This window comes from Adiantum capillus-veneris, chromosome 16 (assembly GCF_014529385.1).
Source record: "Adiantum capillus-veneris isolate H3 chromosome 16, ASM1452938v2, whole genome shotgun sequence".
Taxonomy (NCBI): domain Eukaryota; kingdom Viridiplantae; phylum Streptophyta; class Polypodiopsida; order Polypodiales; family Pteridaceae; genus Adiantum; species Adiantum capillus-veneris.
In genome coordinates this window covers 85,916,284-85,934,337 of record NC_140946.1, presented here as the reverse complement: position 1 = coordinate 85,934,337, position 18,054 = coordinate 85,916,284, and the positions used below count along the sequence as shown (strand labels likewise).

Sequence of the window (18,054 nt, the reverse complement as noted above, 5' to 3'; positions counted from 1 at the left end):
TGGCATGCTGCATGTGTGGGGGTTGGATTTTGTGTTGGGTTGTGATTTGATTTTGTTTTGCACACTTATAATTCTGAAGAGGCAAAATGTTGTTTTTGCTTTTCCTCCCCAGCATGCGTTGTGCTTTACACCAAAAAAAGGAGGCTGACATGTAAGTAGTTTTGCTGTTGCAGATATATTCTTACTGAGAATATTGGCCGTGGAGGTTTTGGAGAGGTTTGGTTTGCAGTGATGAGAAGCTGCTCCGATGTTGGAGCCACAGACATCGCGCTGCACTTGAAGATGGTACATGATTTACACTTTGGATCAAAAGAGCTCAAAAGTGACACCTTGGTGCGTAAGCTGATGGAATCGTCTACAGAGTCAACAAATGACGATCCCTCACAAGAGCGTTTTGTTTTAAAAAGAGTTATGGTAAAGTTTTTGTAGTGTGCTTCTTAATCTGTGTTCATAATGGTTTATTTCCTGTTGGTACTTCTGTTTGTTGTACTGTTTTGGTTATCGCCTGGCTTGTGATTAGGGAGAGAAAGGGGATTCAGTTTACTTAAGCGGATTGCGTGAACGATACTTTGGTGAGGTCTTTGTAAATGCAATGGCACTCAGAAAGTCAACAAATACAAATAATCACAATACAAGAGCTGCTCAGGAGACTGAGGATGGACTAAACCATATAGCAAGGTACATTGAGACCATTCAAGGCAAGCAGGAGGGGGATTTTTGGCTAGTTTTCAAGAATGAGGGATATCCTCTTTCAAGTATGCTTTACACAACAGATACAACAATTGAGAAGGACAAGGGTCATGTTCGAGTTTTAGAGCCGTCAAACTGGTGGAGATGGTTAAAATCTACCAAGGATGGTCGAAGGGAGATGCGAAATCTACTACATCAGCTGGTGAAATATACCATATATTTAGTTTTGGATAGTTTTATAGTGACAGGTTTTTAAGATGTTCTTTCAGTTTCTTCTACCATATTTTGCAGCTTCTTGGGGTGAAAGCTTGTCATGATCGCAATATCACTCATCGAGACATTAAGCCTGGTAGACAGCTTTTCAATAACAAAAATGACCGGTTTTAATGTGTGCGGAGTTCAAAATGTTCTATTTTCTTGCTTTAGCTATTCTGATGTCTATTGAAACCTTTTTTTGAACATGACAATTACACCAACTCTATCAAATTCTTTGCAGCTACTGTAACCTATTGTTTACTCACTTTCTTCCAACTGACGCGTGCATGTCTATCAATGTACACCTGCTGAAATGTGTTTATGAAGAGAAAGAGAGCAAGAACAAAAGGATTAACTGTTAGCAAAAAGAGGCCATGTGGAAAAAGGAAGACAGTACATCTGTGGATTTGGCTGATCAGGTAGTTGTGATATACCATCGGGCTACAAGACACTCTCAGTAATGATCATTGATCAATTACAAGAAGTCTCATAGAGATTGATCTAGCACGTTTCAAAGGGTTGAAGAATCGTTTGGTAGGGGTACTCTTTGGTAATTAAAAAAAAGTAAGTACTGTGCTTTTTGTCAGAGGTGTTGCCTCTATGCTGTATACCGTAGTCTCACTCGCACACAAGTCCATAGCTGAACACTCTGATAGCAAGGTAGTTACAGTCAGAGCTCACCACAAGACACCATAGGATAACACTCATGACTTTGAGAAAAACGGAGCAGTTTATTTCTCATACAATGTTCAGTAGCATATGCTCTATTTTGATGTGCATCAAATCGATGGTTAAATAACATCTGAGAGGGATGATTATATCTTCACCAATAATCACAAGAATATGAAGAAGTATCTCTAGATAAACGCGGTTGTTTTGTGGTAAGTGCTCTTTGTCAAATTGACGTACCCAACAATGATCTTCAATATGATCATTTTTGTGGCAACAAGAATAATGCTTACTAGGAAGTTTGAGATGAGGGAAACTACCATCGTGATGACCACCTCTGTAACTTGCTCGTTGAAATGGATGTCTTTGAACATAAAAATCCCATCCAATTGTCGTAACACAGACTCCTATAGTAAAATCATTGTTGCATCATGACTGGCATTGCCAAAAGACTACTACAAGACCATGACCAGAGACTAATGACCGGCTGGCAGCACACCCAAATCCAGACCAAGACTCAAAGAACACGTGCAATGGGGTCCATAGGCCAATGTACAGTGGAGACATGCAGTGAGGTGCCGACTCTACAGTCAGACTTTAGTCTGTAGAGAGAACTACAACTGACTTAAAGTGATTGAAAAGACCATGGACTCAATGACAGACGAGAATCCCTATGGTACATACATTCCCTGAAAATGTATTCACTCAAAATATCTTGATAAGGTGTCTTGCTGCGACCATCAGCTACCACAAGTTTAGGGTAAGGGTAAGGATCAGAGTGCACTCCTGGTCCATCCACTGGTACATTGATCCACATGGCTACTTTGGTAGACTGGTCCACACGGCTACACAGTAGTACTATGTGGCACACAGTTGAATGGCCTCTAGCTGGAGCACCTTTCCAGTTGGCTCAACCCTTGCCTCTGGAATCACTCTCCAAACTTTTCACTTCGCAAACCTTTACACTTGTCACTATTGGCACTTGTCATTGGCACGGTTGTATCACTGTAGCTGGCTACAAATGGGTTCGACTTCCTCAGGTGGAGGGTGGACTCACCCTTCTCATTGGTTGGCTGTTGCGTCGACATCTAAATTTTTGCACGACTGAGGTTTTGATACTGTGTGGATTGCCACACCAGAAGTACCAAGGAAGCCAATTCTGCTGGAGGCTTGCGTTGACCCGGCTATCACTCAGGCTTCTCTTGTCTTTGACGCTGCAGAGACTGAAGAGGACCAACCCTCAACACCACTGGACGATGCTGAGCTTCTCGGATGCTTGGCGCTATAAAGTCACTCCCCTGCTATGTAGTCACAGTGCACGCCTTGCACAAAATCCAACTAGTGCTGTCTACAAGTCTGACAACACCTGAGAGTCTTAAGGTTGGGGCCAGTGCACCACTTGTTGGTTCTCACTCTGATCCTGAGGGTGACTCTGATACCTAGGTTGAGGCTGAGTCTTTTGGGCTAGGACTCGGGAAAGCCCATCACTAACCACCGTCACTGAAAGAAGTCACCCGTAGCTAGAAGTGCCTCTCTAAGACCTCCCTCTGGATGAGTAACCTGAGGGCTGATTACAGCACAAGTTCGCAGAATTCAACATTGACTCAACCCCGGCACATAACACAATTGCATTAAGAGCTGCTAATGCAGAGCTGCTGCTAAAGCTACTGATGAAGTTGATGAAGTTTCCCTCCCGCCCCAGGACCCAGTCAAGGAATACAACCTTGACTCTGCGTACGACCCCAAGCCTGCTTTGTTCGTACCATCGTTTTGGGACCACCCCTTGCTATTTGAGCAGGTAAATTTTTTCATGCAGTCATACACAGATGTGTTTGCATGGTCTTATCGATATTTGGAAGGTATTCTAGAAGAGTTGGGCATAGATACTATTCCTCTGGTAGAAGGCTTCCGTCCTGTCTGGGGCAGGGCATACAAGCTGAACCCAAAGTACGCAGCTGCAGTCAACAGGAAAGAAAAAAAGAAAGATTTTTTAACATCTACTAGAGGCCGAAATCGGCGTATGAGACAAATCAAAGTACATGAGGTAGGTGTCCTCTGTGTATCCATGAAGGATAAAAGATACAAAAGTAAAGATAGTATCTTATGTGATGATTGGGGGATGAGGGGAGTGATACATGGACTGGGGGGGTGGAGCTCTATATCCAGGGAGAAGATGCAATCCTATATGCTGAGGGGAAGTACAATCATGAAAAAAAATGTCATCATAACTCTAGCGCCATCCATTACTATAGTCAGGGTGTAAGACATGCTGCATGGGTGGGTAAGGTGTGAACAATCCGTGCAAGATGGCGCTGGATCAGGGAAGGCTCAGATGCGCCTCTCCTCAAGAGATCTATAGTAGCGCTTATGGATCTCCCTGTGGTGTACTTGTGGTGCCATGTGTCCATGGGCACGTGGGCGTCTACGAGCTGGGATCTCCACAGCCTGCTATTGAGTGACCCCTCTCTATGTGGTCGGAGGTGATGCTGAAGTGGTCTGTTGAAAAATGTTTATGAGCTTTGTCGCTCATCTCTCATAGTAGATAGTGTGTGAAGGAGAAGAAGAAGAAGAAGAGAGTTTTAACGTCGTAGGAAACTATCCCAAGAGAGCCCCGATGCTGCTATGCCTCTAAAAGGAAACGGCCCAGCTGTCGGTGGTCTCTAGACTCGAGAATCTGGTGTAGAGTGGGCTGCCTTGCAAACAAGGTCCGATATTTGTCTTTGATCTGCTCATATGCTCTACATCTGCATACGTAGTGCTCCTCGCTCTCAATCTCTACCGTGCAAAGGCGGCAGATCCTCTCTACCCTGGGGACATGTGGCATGTAAACATCCATGCACCTCGGTCTCTGGATGAAGCCATCTGCTAGAATGTCAGAAAGTGGTCTTTGTAGTATTGCCTCTTCGTGGGGAGAGGCTCTCTGGGTGTGATCCATGTCTCTCGGATATATAGCTGCCAAAGATCCCGTCTTGAGTACTCTGTTTCGCTCATTGTGTGAGAGGCGTGTGTGAGGGGAGTGGGGGTCATACTGGAAAGGAGGTAGGTCCGTAATGTCCAAGCCATGAGATGTAAACCACTCTGTGACCTGAGATACCATGATCTCGTCTCTCCCTCCTGATGTAGTTGTATCGATGCCTCAAAAGCTCTACGTGTAAGTCTGTCTGATGGGAGCTCTCTTATGTGTTGGATATAGCAGGCTGTTTGAAATACGGCCTCCACCAGCATCGGTGGCGCAACTACCTCTGCTCCGATGATGTTATGTGGAACTGAGGGTTTGCCATAATGATCTGTGGGCGCTCCGTCTGTGCCCATAGAGATGTTGATAGCCCTGGTGCCGGTATTGCGGTAGCATACAACATAGCACGTGTGACCAAGGTATTAGAGAGCCACCCCATGGTGCGGGATTCCTGGAAGTGGGCCTCGTGACATCTGCGCTCTAGAGTGGCCAACGCTGCATATCCTTGTGTAAGTCCATCTTTGGCTGCCTGGGCCATGGAGAATTTGCCAGTAGTGCCAATAAAAGTCACCCCCAAGTATACATATGAGTCCACCACCTCTACGTGTTCTCTTGCTGTGATAAGCAGTGCTCTGCTCTTGACCATCCTGGAAGTATGGAAGATCACGACCTTGGTCTTGCCAAGGTTCTGTGTGATCCCTCTATGTGTGCAAAATCATCCAGAGCTCGTAGGGGGTCTGTGAACCCTCCTGTGTCCTAGAAACCAAAATAATGTCATCAGCATAAAGCATGATATGGACTGGTGTACATGCCAAGACTGATTCCTCTCCTCCTGCAAGTAGAACGTACTCTGATATCTTATTGATTTAGAGGCCAAAAATAGTTGGGGATAGGGGGCAGCCTTGCTTCACACCAATGGTGCTAGCAATGGGATCTGATAGTCCAGGTGCGCATCGTACGCTACGTGTAACCTTTTCATATAGAGAATGGATGGCCCATATCACCTCCGATGGTAATTGTAGCTCTTGAAGTTGCTCAAAGAGTCTCTCTTTGGGGATAGTATCGTAGGCGTTGCGAAAATCCAGAAGGCAGCAATAGAGCCTCCTCTTCTGTGCCTTCGCTCCATCAATCTGACAGTGAAGCACGAAGTTGTGGTCGATAGTCGAGAAAGTGCATTTGAAACCCACGTGTCCTGATGCTCATAAACCCGATGCCTCTGCATATGTGCTAAGCTCTGCCTCAAGAACTGCCCCATACAGCTTTCAAGCAACCAGCAAGGATGGGTTTCCAAATCCCTACGCTCACATGTATTGGAGGATGTGGCAAGACTGTATCCTTAGCCTCAGGGCAATGATGTCAAGGAGAGATCTTTCTGGCAAGGGACTTTTTTTTAATTTTTCTTTGGTAATCCCTATAGTGCCCTTATGTGTATTACAAAATGGACCGATCGGATGGGCGAGTCAGGGATCGACGTGGTCTCTGCTCCTGGTGCATGGAGGCGGATGTTGAGGTGTAGAAGCTTTGAGGGGATGATGGAGTCTAGCATGATAAAAGCTCTGAGATAGAAAAGTGCTCTGCATATCTTACATAGGAGGTGTAGTCAGCAAAGATGGCATGTGGTTTGGATAGCCATAGGAGGAAACCATGTTGGATGCAGGTGCTGACCCTTGTTGAAGAGTAGGAGCAAGGCTTGCTATAGTTGCCACAATCCTTCTAGGTAGTTGCAATCCTTGTCTTTATGTCCCTACTTTGCAAAGAGGTGGCAATAAGCCCGAAGGGGGCATTTGTGTGGAGGATGCCCTAGCGAGCAACATAAGCTACACCAAACAATAGGCTTACTCTTGCGGAGCCCGAAGCTCTTCTAGCTCTCTCTTGATTTGGTCCAAAGCTTCTTGATGTGGAGACTTCTCTTGTGGAAAAGAGAGGACCTCTCCCCTTGAAGAACTGGTTGTAATTTCAATGCTTCGAGTTCCCTGTGTATAGAAGGGGCAGAGGCACATTCCATGAGGACTGAAGTTGTCTCTTCCTGAGGGGGGGGGGGGGGGGGGGGTCTTTGAATAACCGGCTTGCTCCTATCTTCGTAGCAGCTGTGACAAACTCCTTCAGAGTGGCTTAGGTAAGAGAGTCTCCCACAGTTTCTGTTGAAACGTCTTGGGGAGAGCCTTCTCTACCCACTTCTTGACCATGAGTTCTCTTGGTTGCTGGGGAAGATTGGCAACCAGAGACTTCATTGTTGTCATGAGTTTTGCAAAAGTCTCATGTGGTTGGAGCACTAAGTTTGCCAACTCATCCAAAACTTTCTCGTGAAAGACACCTGGTCTGAAAGCTTCACAGAAATGTCGACTTATTGTTGCCCAAGTCATGAAGTGGTTCTCTGCAAACTGGCTGTATCATTTGTTTGCTAAGCCATCCAAGGTGGATGGAAAGAGGACTAGGTAGGCATCTTCTGTGTTTAGGCCCCGACCTTTGGAGATGGATACAAACCTCCTAACATGGTCGTGTGCATGCTCTGTGGAGAGTCCCTTGAAAGGCGGAAACTTAATGTTCACCGTAGCCAAAATGCAGGTCAACTCCTCCATTGTTGCCTGCTCAATAGTCTGTTGCTCAAGAGTCTGCTGTAACGCGGCGGAAAGTGTACTGGGGAAGGTGACCGGGGTGGTGAGGAGCTGGTTGGGGAAGATGCCTAAGAGGTTAGAGGTAGCAGGGGTGGAGGAATTCTACTTGGCATGAAAGGCTGACGTTTTCCGTGGTAATAGTGCAAAGGACTCTCTAGGGGGCTTGTTCGATCTTTAGGCTGCCTCGTATGTGTCATGTAGTGGCAATAGATGCACCCAAACTTTGGGCAAGAAGACCCTTGAACGTGGTGGACAATCTAGACCCATTGGATAGACTTGGCTAGACCAGGCTAGACTCGACTTGACTAGAAGAGGACAAGAGTGGACTAAGCCAAGCTCGACGAGGGCGAAGGTGGACTCTGTCTAGACCCACTGGATAGACTTGACTAGACCAGGCTAGACTTTACTCGACTAGAAGAGGACAAGAGTGGACTAGACCAAGCTCGATGAGGGCGAAGGTGGATTAGACAAAGCTGGAGGAGGGCGAAGGTGGACTAGACCAAGCATGCTGACGTGGCAACTGTACCGGAATTCCGCAAATTGCGTTGTTGCCTTTTGATGGCAGATTTTGAGTCAAAAGCTCTCGGGACTTTATTGCTTTTGAGTTTGAAGCTTTTGGGGCTCTGCTTTTGGCATCCCTTGTAATGTTTATAAGTGACCCAAGGGGGGCTCACTTCTCAGAGCAGCTGGACGCAGAGTCTGAGAGCGAGCACCCGTGGGAGTTGTACTTTGCTCAAAGTTTAATATAAAAGAAATACCCAAAGGCGCGCAAGTCTTTGGGGCCAATCTCTCTTGTCACGGAACTACGCCAGGCCGTGTAGACTCTTGAATTGTGAATTGTTTTGAAGTGAATCTGTGTTGTGTCGCGACAGAATCTAGACTTGGGGTATCCAAGTTTGTGATAGTGGTATCAGAGCATCACGCGTGTGTTTTTCTCAAAGCATACCGGTCCTATCAAAGAGCAAACAAGGCACTTGGGCAATTGTTATCGAAGAATCTTCATGTCCCGACCCTCGACTTATTAGCCACTGCCACCCTTCGTACATAGCGTATTGAGCGCGCTGCCGTCTTCATCGCTCTGTCTTACAGGGCATAAAGCCATTAAGAATCCCAGATTACACATTGGTTCTCATGAAGAATCTGATGGAGATAACACCTCTCAACGGGAAGGCAAAGAAAAGTTGAAATTCGGCACCGGAACTAAAGGAAAGAATGAAGATTTGGGTGGACATTTTTTTTGAAAAGATTGATGAAGTACTCCAGAGACCGGAGATTTGCAAAACACGTGAAGATTACCTGATTGATGAGATTCACTTGAGATGGTGTGAGTCCATTAATTCTCCTCTCAGGACGAGACGAAAGCTGAAAGGATAGACGAGTGCAGAAAAGCGGAAGCTTTACTCGCAAGAAGAGCTGGACAGAGCTGTTGACCAGAAGATGAACCAAATACTGGAAAGGACACTGAAAGAGATCTTGATGTACTGACAATTTGGTTGTTTGTGACAGATAACCGGAAATAGGAGCAAGGAACTCGTGAAACCGGCCTGTTCAATCCAAAAAGGGCGGTAGACTTTACTTCAAACCTTGATTTAGCTTTCACCCATTATTAGTCGTCTATTATACTTGCGCTATAGTGACACAAGAGAGGGGAATGGGATACAGATGCTAGAATGCACCTGTATGAGAAGACCGACACCAGATTGGCCCCTAACTTAGGCGCCCCTTTCGGTATTTCTTTATTGTTTAAAAGAGGGAATAAACGCTGTGGTTCTTTCGAAGCTGCCCCGCACAACCTTGGCTGAATTTTGACTGTTCTGGCCTGATTTCGGCAGCATAACTGTACTAGAACCCTTCACGGTCAGTATTCCCACGCATTAAATGACTTTCCCGACGCATACGGCCACTTTGCAAAACCTGGCGAGAATCTGCAGCACGCTGAATTCTTTGTTTTCTGCCCTGAAAATGCGCCAGATCACCTGTACAGCGGTCCCCGAACCTCTTGGGGGTATTAGGGTCCGTTTAGGGCCAAAACCCAAAACCTGCAAAAATACACAGCAGGCTGTAATTCACTGTTTCGGGCTCCGTTTCGCGTGCCGGTCGCATCCGTAGCAAGTCCTCGAGCTCCCGCACCTGTAGGGCTACTTGCCCTTTGAATCGGACGAGATTTTTGGCGTGAAACCTCTCTGAATTCACCTGTACCTACGGGGAGATCTCGTCAAGTTCCTCGACTTCCGGCTGATCTTCAGCGGGCATATCTTTTGGCACATCACCCACATAGGGTCTGAGAAGACTCACATGAAACGCATTGTGAATCTTCCAACTGTCAAGCAATTTTAGCCTATATGCAACATCACTGATTATGTTGCACACTTGAAAAGGCCCATAGTAACGCATGCTGAGCTTTGGAAACAGTCTTTCCTTGCCCTTCATCTTCTTTAACCTTGCCTTTTCAAAGTCTAAAAGCACCCAATCACCAAGTGAATATACCACTTCATGACGGTGACGATCAGCTGCATTCTTTTGCTTTACCTGAGTCTTTTCTAAGGCCTCTTTGACCTTCTTGTACATTTCATCCATGTCTTGAACATACTTATCTGCTTCAAATATCTTGTCCTTTGTATGCAGTATGGGAGGGACTTTCTTGCCACCTTCAACTATCTCAAAAGGTGCCTTGCCAGTTGATAAATGCACTGTATTATTGTATGCATACTCCACCAATGGCAAATATTGCTCCCACTTTCCTTTATGCTCTGACACATAACACTTCAGCAGATCTAGGACAATAGAATTGGCCTCTTCTGACTGCCCATCTGTTTGAGGATGAAATGACGAAGAGAATTTGAGCGTGGTGCCCATATTCTCAAACAAGCCTCTCCAGAACAAACTTGTCATGCGTGGATCACGGTCGCTAACAATCGACTGTGGCATGCCATGATACTCGAAAATATTGCTCATAAACAAGCGTGCCATCTGATCTGGCTTTATCTTCTTCTTGACAGGAATAAAATGAGCCTGCTTGCTGAATCTGCAAATAATGGTCCAAATACCATCGTTTCCTGTCTGCGTTCTCGGAAGATCAAAGATAAAATCCATAGGAATACTTTCCCATGGTTTATCTGGAATGGGTAGTGGTTGCAATAATCCTGGTGCCTTTTGCCTGTCAAACTTGACCTTCTGGCAAATTAGGCAATCTCGCACAAAGGCATCCACATCTCTTCTCAATGTAGGCCAATAGAAGAATGTCTCAACGGCTTTAACTGTAGCATCGATACCACGATGCCCTGCATACGGTGGGACATGACTCTCTTCCATTACTTTGCGTCGCAATGGCTTTGTGACACACAATCTGCCATGCATCATCATGAACCCATCTTTGAGAAGATATTGTTCATGACGTTGTCCATCCATTAGTTGCTCGAAGACCCTTGCAAAATCTTCATCATTTGCATACTGTTCTCTCATATCATCAAGTTCATGATGATAAGGAATTGACACAGCTGAAATTTGTGGCTTCCTTGACAAGGCATTAGCCACAACGTTCTTCTTGCCTTCCACATGCACAATCTGAAAATGGAACATGGACAAGATATTTGCCCATCGCATATGCTTCTCAGATAACTTGGTCTGTGTCAAGAAGTATCGCAAGGTCTGATGGTCCGTTTGGACAACGAAATCTGCACCGAGCAGGTAGTGTTTCCAACTTAAGAGCGCATGAATCACAACCAGTAACTCTTTCTCATAGACCTGCATGGTCATCTCTGGCCCTTGCAAAATTCTGCTCTCATAGGCTACTACCCTGCCATCTTGCATTAGCACTGCACCAATGCTACTACCACAGGTATCACACTGGACCACAAATGACTTCCTAAGATCTGGCAACACAATGACTGGATCTGAAGTCATCTTTTCTTTTAAGAGATTAAAAGCTGAAATCTCTTTCTGTGTCCATCTAAAGGTGACCGCCTTCTTTTGAAGAGCATGTAAAGGTGAAGCAATCTCAGCGAAATTTCGGAGAAACCTTCTGTAATAGGAGCATAGTCCCAAGAAGCTTCGGACATCATGCACCGTCTTCAAATTTGGCCATGACTTGATCGCTTCAACTTTTGCAGGATCCATTCTGACACCATCCTTTGAGACAATGTGTCCCAGAAAGTGAATCTCCTCCAGAAAAAACTCACTTTTCTTTGCATTGATGAGCAACCTATGACTGCGTAGCTCTTTGAACACAATGGCCAAGTGATGCCTATGCTCCTCTTCATTCTTTGAGTAGACTATCATGTCATCAAAGAATGTACCAACAAACTGCTGGTGTGGACAAAAAAATTCTGTCCATCATCCTATTGAACGTAGCAGGAGCATTTGTGAGACCAAAGGGCATCACTAAAAATTCGTAAAGGCCAAACGTCGTTGTAAAGCAGTCTTGTGCACATCCTCTGATCTAATGCGGATCTGATGGTACCCACTCTTTAGATCTATCCTGCTAAACATAGCTCCTCCTCCTAATTTGTCCATAATATCATCAATTCTAGGTATAGGGAACCTATTCTTGATGGTATTCTTGTTCAGTGCACGGTAGTCTATGCACATACGCCATGAGCCATCCTTTTTCTGCACCAACAACACTGGAGAACAGAATGGAGATGAACTGTGCTGAATCAGCCCCTTTTCTAACAGCTCTTGTACTTGGCCCATTGTCTCTTTCTGCTGAGCCGCACTAACCCTGTACGGAGGCTTATTTGGTGGGCTACCGCCTGGCACCAAATCTATCGCATGGTCCTTGGGTCTCTTTGGCGGTAATTGAGACGGTAATGAATCGGAAAAACAGTCACTATACTGTTGTAAAAACATTGACCTTTCTTTATCTAGCACAGATAAATTTGATTCATGACAATCTAACACTTCACGTGCAAAAACCAAGTACGCAGAAAGATGCTTTTTCATTATAGAAGTAATAGCAGAAGCTGATACAGTGGGAATAGACTCCCCTTTAAGCTTTACATCCAAAATGTGAGTCTTTCCTCTGCTCTGTACAGTGATCTTTTTGTTGTAGGCATCCATGATTCCCTGTACACGAAACAACCAAGGAATACCTAACAACACATCACATCCGTCCAGTGGCATGATGTAAAATTCTTCAGCATCTACATAGGACTGGATATGTAGGCGCAACTTTCCGATGATGGGTGTCACAGCCTCTGTATGGCCAGGACATGCCAAATCTGCCTCTGCTGTATACCCCATCTCTTCAGGTCTGATTCCCAATTTTGAAGCCTATTTTGGGGAAATGAAGTTGGCTTTGGCACCTGGATCAAAGAAGATAAGCACTGTTTGATCCCTGACCTTTCCCCATGCTCTGCAAAGCTCACTTGCATCTGAATTTGGCTTGTCACCCACCATATCTGGCACTAGACCAGCCATGGGCTTCTTTCCTTTCTTGTCTTCCTTGTCATCAGAATCAGCTGGCCTTTTCTTTGTAGGACAATTGTAAGCAATGTGGCCAGGCTGCTCACATATAAAGCATTTGTTCTTTGTCCTCAGGACCTTTTCTTGCTCTTCTGACTTGCGAGGAAAACGTCTTTTCATTTCTTTGCTGGTCCTTTTTCTGATTCAGCTGTAGCTTTATCTTTCCCTGCGTTGGCTGACTCTTGAGTCCCTTTAGGAGCCTCATTGGGAATGTGCTTCCTGGCTGAATTTTTCTTGCCTGATCCTGCCTTGACGCCAGTGTTAAATTCACAATCTTCTCCCCTGAGAAAACCATTGCCAGTGTTTGCTACCTCGATGAGCTGCGTCAAAGTAGTGACTTTTGTCTTCGTACAATACTTTCTCAATCCTTTAGGTAGGCCACAACAGTATTTTTCAATCTGTTCTGTCAATGGCACAAACCTACAGGAAGTTACTGGAAGTAGAGCTTTCCAAAACTTCCGATTGTAATCATTCAGATTTCTGCAAGTGGCAGCATTAAGCTGGTGCCATTCTGTCATGACATCTGCTTCAAAGTCATCAGATAACCATGCTGCTGCAAAAATCTGCTTGAAGTAAATCCATGTGGACGGAGCTTGCCCTTGAAGCAATAAAGTTGTCCACCATTGTCCCGCATTCCCTGTCAAGAAAGTGGCTGCCTTGCGGACCTTTGAAGCCTCTGTAGAGTTTCCCCCTGCATAGGCCTTGTCAAACTGATGGAGAAATGAGAGAGCCTTCTTCCTGTCATCTTCCTGCCACCTTCTTTGTATGGAGTTGGCCTCTCCAGCGGCGTTAAATTGTCATATGGAAGTGACTGAAACATGGGAACACTGTTAGGGTTCATCTGTGTTCGTTGGCCGCTATTAACTTGACCTGGAAACGCCATATTTGGCTGCTGATTTGTAATTCCAGCCATACCAAAATTTGCCTGTGGCATCCCAAATTGGCCTTGAGTGCTCTGAAACCCTAGTAGCATGCCCGTGACACCATACATGGGGTTAGGCATCATCATTTGAGCATCCCCGAACACTGTTCGTGGCGTGTAAAACTGATTTCCAGGTGCATGACCAGCCACGCTCTGGAATACCGATCCACCTCCAAAATAGCCAGGGTGTACTGAAGGTGGTGGGAAGACCTGTTGCATAGCTTGTAGGTTGCTTCCCTGCCCATTAGAACCAGCTATAGGCTGCTGAAAGGTGGCGGGCTGAACTGGTACAGCCTGAAAGACTGGCATCTTAGCCACTTGTTCTTGCACCTTAGGCACAGGTTGTGGAGACTCCATGTTCTCCGTCAAGTGTACAGGTGTTTCCATTAGCTGTGCGGTATGAATCACCTGTGCTCGTGCCTTAATAGGCTTTTGAATATGATCCAGTGACCCAACTTGCTGAGACGGAAGAGAAGGTTGCAGAAAGGCTAAAAACCTCGGGTTCTGCATCACCTGTGTGAACATAGCCACAGCAGTAGCCAACTGGGTCCTGAATATATCATCATCCGTCTGTGGTGGTCTTGAGGACTCACCCACTTCATGTGTCTGTTGACCCTGTGAAGAGGAAACCTCTTCAGTCATATCATCTGGTCTGTCAGCCATAATTGCAATTTCCTGTGTCTGGTCTATGATCCCCTGTGTCTTCAAGCCCAATCTGACCAAGGCTCACTTCTATGGGAAAAAGTGATTTTATCCCGTCAATGGAACCATGAAACCGGCCTGTTTAATCCAAAAAGGGCGGTAGACTTTAGTTCAAACCTTGATTTAGCTTTCACCCATTATTAGTCGTCTATTATACCTGCGCTATAGTGACACAAGAGAGGGGAATGGGATACAGATGCTAGAATGCACCTGTATGAGAAGACCGACACCAGATTGGCCCCTAACTTAGGCGCCCCTTTCGGTATTTCTTTATTGTTTAAAAGAGGGAATAAACGCTGTGGTTCTTTCCAAGCTGCCCCACATAACCTTGGCTGAATTTTGACTGTTTTGGCCTGATTTCGGCAGCATAACTGTACTAGAACCCTTCACGGTCAGTATTCCCACGCATTAAATGGCTTTCCCGACGCATACGGGCACTTTGCAAAACCTGGCGAGAATCTGCAGCACGCTGAATTCTTTGTTTTCTGCCCTGAAAATGCGCCAGATCACCTGTACAACGGTCCCCTTGCGTCCCCGAACCTCCTGGGGGTATTAGGGTCCGTTTAGGGCCAAAACCCTAAACCTGCAAAAATACACAGCAGGCTGTAATTCACTGTTTCGAGCTCCGTTTCGCGTGCCGGTCGCATCCGTAGCAAGTCCTCGAGCTCCCGCACCTGTAGGGCTACTTGCCCTTTGAATCGGACGAGATTTTTGGCGTGAAACCTCTCTGAATTCACCTGTACCTACGGGGAGATTAGTCGCTAGCTAATCCAGTACCTGTACAAGACGCTCTTGCCTCGGCAATCGCGCATGAACCCACACAACTGCACATTGGTCAAATGAAGAGCCCACTAGTGGGGCATAACATACTGCCAAAGGGGAGAGAGAGGGTAGTGCGTAGCGTGCAGGGCATCACTCTTGGCACCGCATTGTGCAGAAGAGGGAAAGCAAGCACTCCATAGCTCTTAACCTCTGACAAATTCTGAAAATCAGCCTCCTCTCTCATTTTGGCGCCCCCTCTCTGGCTAGGAATAGCAGAATGCTCACAGAGTGCCACATGGCACATTTTCCGACTTTGGGCATTCCCGGCTAAAAATATCTCAACTGGTGCGTCAGTTGACTTTGCAGCAGAGCAAGAAAATGTTCCCTTTGTCATTCCAGAGGTAATGACGTCAACACATTTTTAGGTCCCAAAATAGCAGTTTCTTAAATTTTAGGAGATGCTGCCATTGTATCTTTCTAGGTCATCCGACCCTCTTTGTACACTGCGGCCACATCCATAATTGAAATGTAGCCTCTGTAGCAAAGGATTCCACTTTGGCTAGTCAATGACCCCACTTGGCTAACCATAGTCCTCTCCAACCTTAGTGCTCTCTTGCCCTCAGGCCTGGACTCCCTCTGGACAGTTCCACACTAGCTATGCAATGCAGGGCAGTTAGATTTCCCGAGGGGTGTTTCCAAAAAGTGAAAGTAAATAGATAATAAGAAAGAAATCAACAAAAAGGATAGATAGTAGTCACACGCTGGTGACAACTCACTTCTGTATGGATTGGGAAGCATGGAGTTGGACATCCACTCTTTTGCAACGAGGTGAGCCGTCTCCTTGCCTACTCTGCAGGTAAAATCAAGGATGAGATGGTGAGATCGAGAGCCACGACAGCTCAGGAATGAATCGAATATCCTCTTGATTCAAGATAAGAATGGTGAATTTGAATGGATGATGACGCATATTGAATGCTTCTAGTGCATCAAGACTCCCATATGAATGAGATGATTGGATACTCTGGTTAGCGCATCAAGAGTTCCTGCGGGATGAGATGGCTACATAGGGATCTAGGTGCATCAAGACTTCTTGACGGGTGCGATGACGAGATGATTGAAAGAGTGTTCAGTATGAACTAAGTGTGTGAATGAAGAACTTTGAAATAGGAATTTCCGAAGATGATTCAGATTCATGTATAAGATTAATGTTGGCTGGAAGAACTTGCTTGTTGTGTGCAGATAATAGATGAAATCGATGATGAATGCAATGGGGAGCAATGACCGCTCTAGAATGAATTCGATAAGTATCATGAATTTTGAATGAAACTAATATGGAAGAACCTTATATTTGAGAATAGACAATAGGATTGAGAATGAGCCGATGATGATGATTTTGGAGCAGTGACAGCTCCCGAATGAACCTGATAACGAATCATGGATCACGACTGATTCAATCGAATCAATGATTAAACCACTCTATTCAGTATGAAGTTGGTGATGGATTGGGACCCCTGGAAAAGATTTCTCGCACACGATAGTGCTTAAGGCGAATAATTCTCGGACACGACAGTGCTTGAGGCGAATGATTACTCGCACACGATAGTGCTTGAGTTGAAAATCTCTATAGACATGATCGCAATATTGGATTAGTTAATCCGGCATCAGTGAGGTTCGGGATGGATCTTGATGCGGTTACTAAATACGTTGTTGGCAATCATGGTATGAGATTTGGAATGAATTTTCCTGTGCTTGATTTGTCATGTGATGTCCTGTGATGTGTCTGTCGTCTTTGTACAAGTGCTAGATGTGTCGTGTCTAGTGCGTCGGTACTTTGAGTCGGTGTCTACTGAATTAGTTTATGGACTCTGTCTGTTTTGTAGGCGTAATTGAGGGCGATTACAATTCTTTCAAGAGGGGGTTATGTCACAAACTGATGACGTGGCATCACCTTGCGGACAATCCCTGCTCACGTGGACAGAACTGTACGGACATGTTGTACGGACTGCTGACGAGGCACTTGTACGGACAGGCTGACATGACAACTGTACGGAAATTTCGCAAATTGCGTTGCAGATTTTGAGTCAAAAGCTCCTGGGAGTTTATTGCTTTTGAGTTTGAAGCTTTTGGGGCTCTGCTTTTGACATCCCTTGTAATGTTTATAAGTGACCCAAGGGGGGATCACTTCTCAGAGCATCTGGACGCAGAGTCTGAGAGCGCACCGGTGGGAGTTGTACTTTGCTGAAAGATTAATATAAAAGAAATACCGAAAGGGCGCCAGTCTTTGGGGCCAACCTCTCTGGGCATGGAACTACGTCGGGCCGTGTCGACGCTTGTCGCGACAGAATCTAGACTTGGGGTGTCCAAGTTTGTGACAGATGCTCCTCTCTATGTGCTTGCTTTCTTGCACAAAACTCCTCCCTCCTGTCTTTGAGTCCGATGGTGACGTCTGGGCCCTAGTATGTGTGGCCTCTAGCGTGTGCTGTCATTGCTCCCCTTACACTCAATCTTTTGGGGGCTGGTCCCTTAATAGCTCTATGCTCAGCATCAAAACTTGAAAGAGTAGTAGTGTTTCTCTGTTGATCTTGTCTCTGCGGAGGTGGCAGCTCCTGGATTTCTATCAAGCTGTCGCCGATTCTATGTATCTCCATAAGAAAGGAAAAAGGAATCTCTGGTAAGCATACTCCATGGTGCCTCGGAATATCCCAAAACGCTTTGTGGAGAGACCAAGAAATCTCTGGAAGGATACTTCATGATGCTGAAGGGGAGAGTACATTTTGTTGCTCAAATGTCAAGTTCTAGCTTGCAACCCAAATTTGACACAAGTGTCCCAAGGGGAGTCCACTGAAAACCCTCGCCTTTGAGTGGCCGACCAATCCAATAAGGCCTTTGGAAAACACAAGAATAGGAAAGGTGAAAGGGGGCAGCCCTGTCTTACAGATTGCGATCGTACAAAGTTGGATCGTTGGCCATTGCAATTAACACCTAACTATGAGCAGTGGTGTATAGTGTTGCAACACCCC

The 18,054-nt window shown here is 45.7% G+C and overlaps 1 protein-coding gene across 15 annotated transcripts in view; it reads left to right on the top strand.

Moving 5' to 3' along the window:
- LOC147439388 (uncharacterized) overlaps positions 1–18,054 on the top strand; it is a 258,172-nt gene that overhangs the window by 99,847 nt on the left and 140,271 nt on the right. For all 15 annotated transcript variants that reach the window (XR_015184590.1, XR_015184591.1, XR_015184592.1 and 12 more), the window contains 3 exons: positions 174–414; positions 521–892; positions 982–1,039. Coding sequence is in view for 12 of the 15 variants with exons in the window: in XM_086485235.1 (XP_086341361.1) it covers positions 174–414; positions 521–892; positions 982–1,039 (671 nt within the window). In the remaining 3 variants the exon portion in view is untranslated. The remainder of the gene's footprint in view (positions 1–173; positions 415–520; positions 893–981; positions 1,040–18,054) is intronic.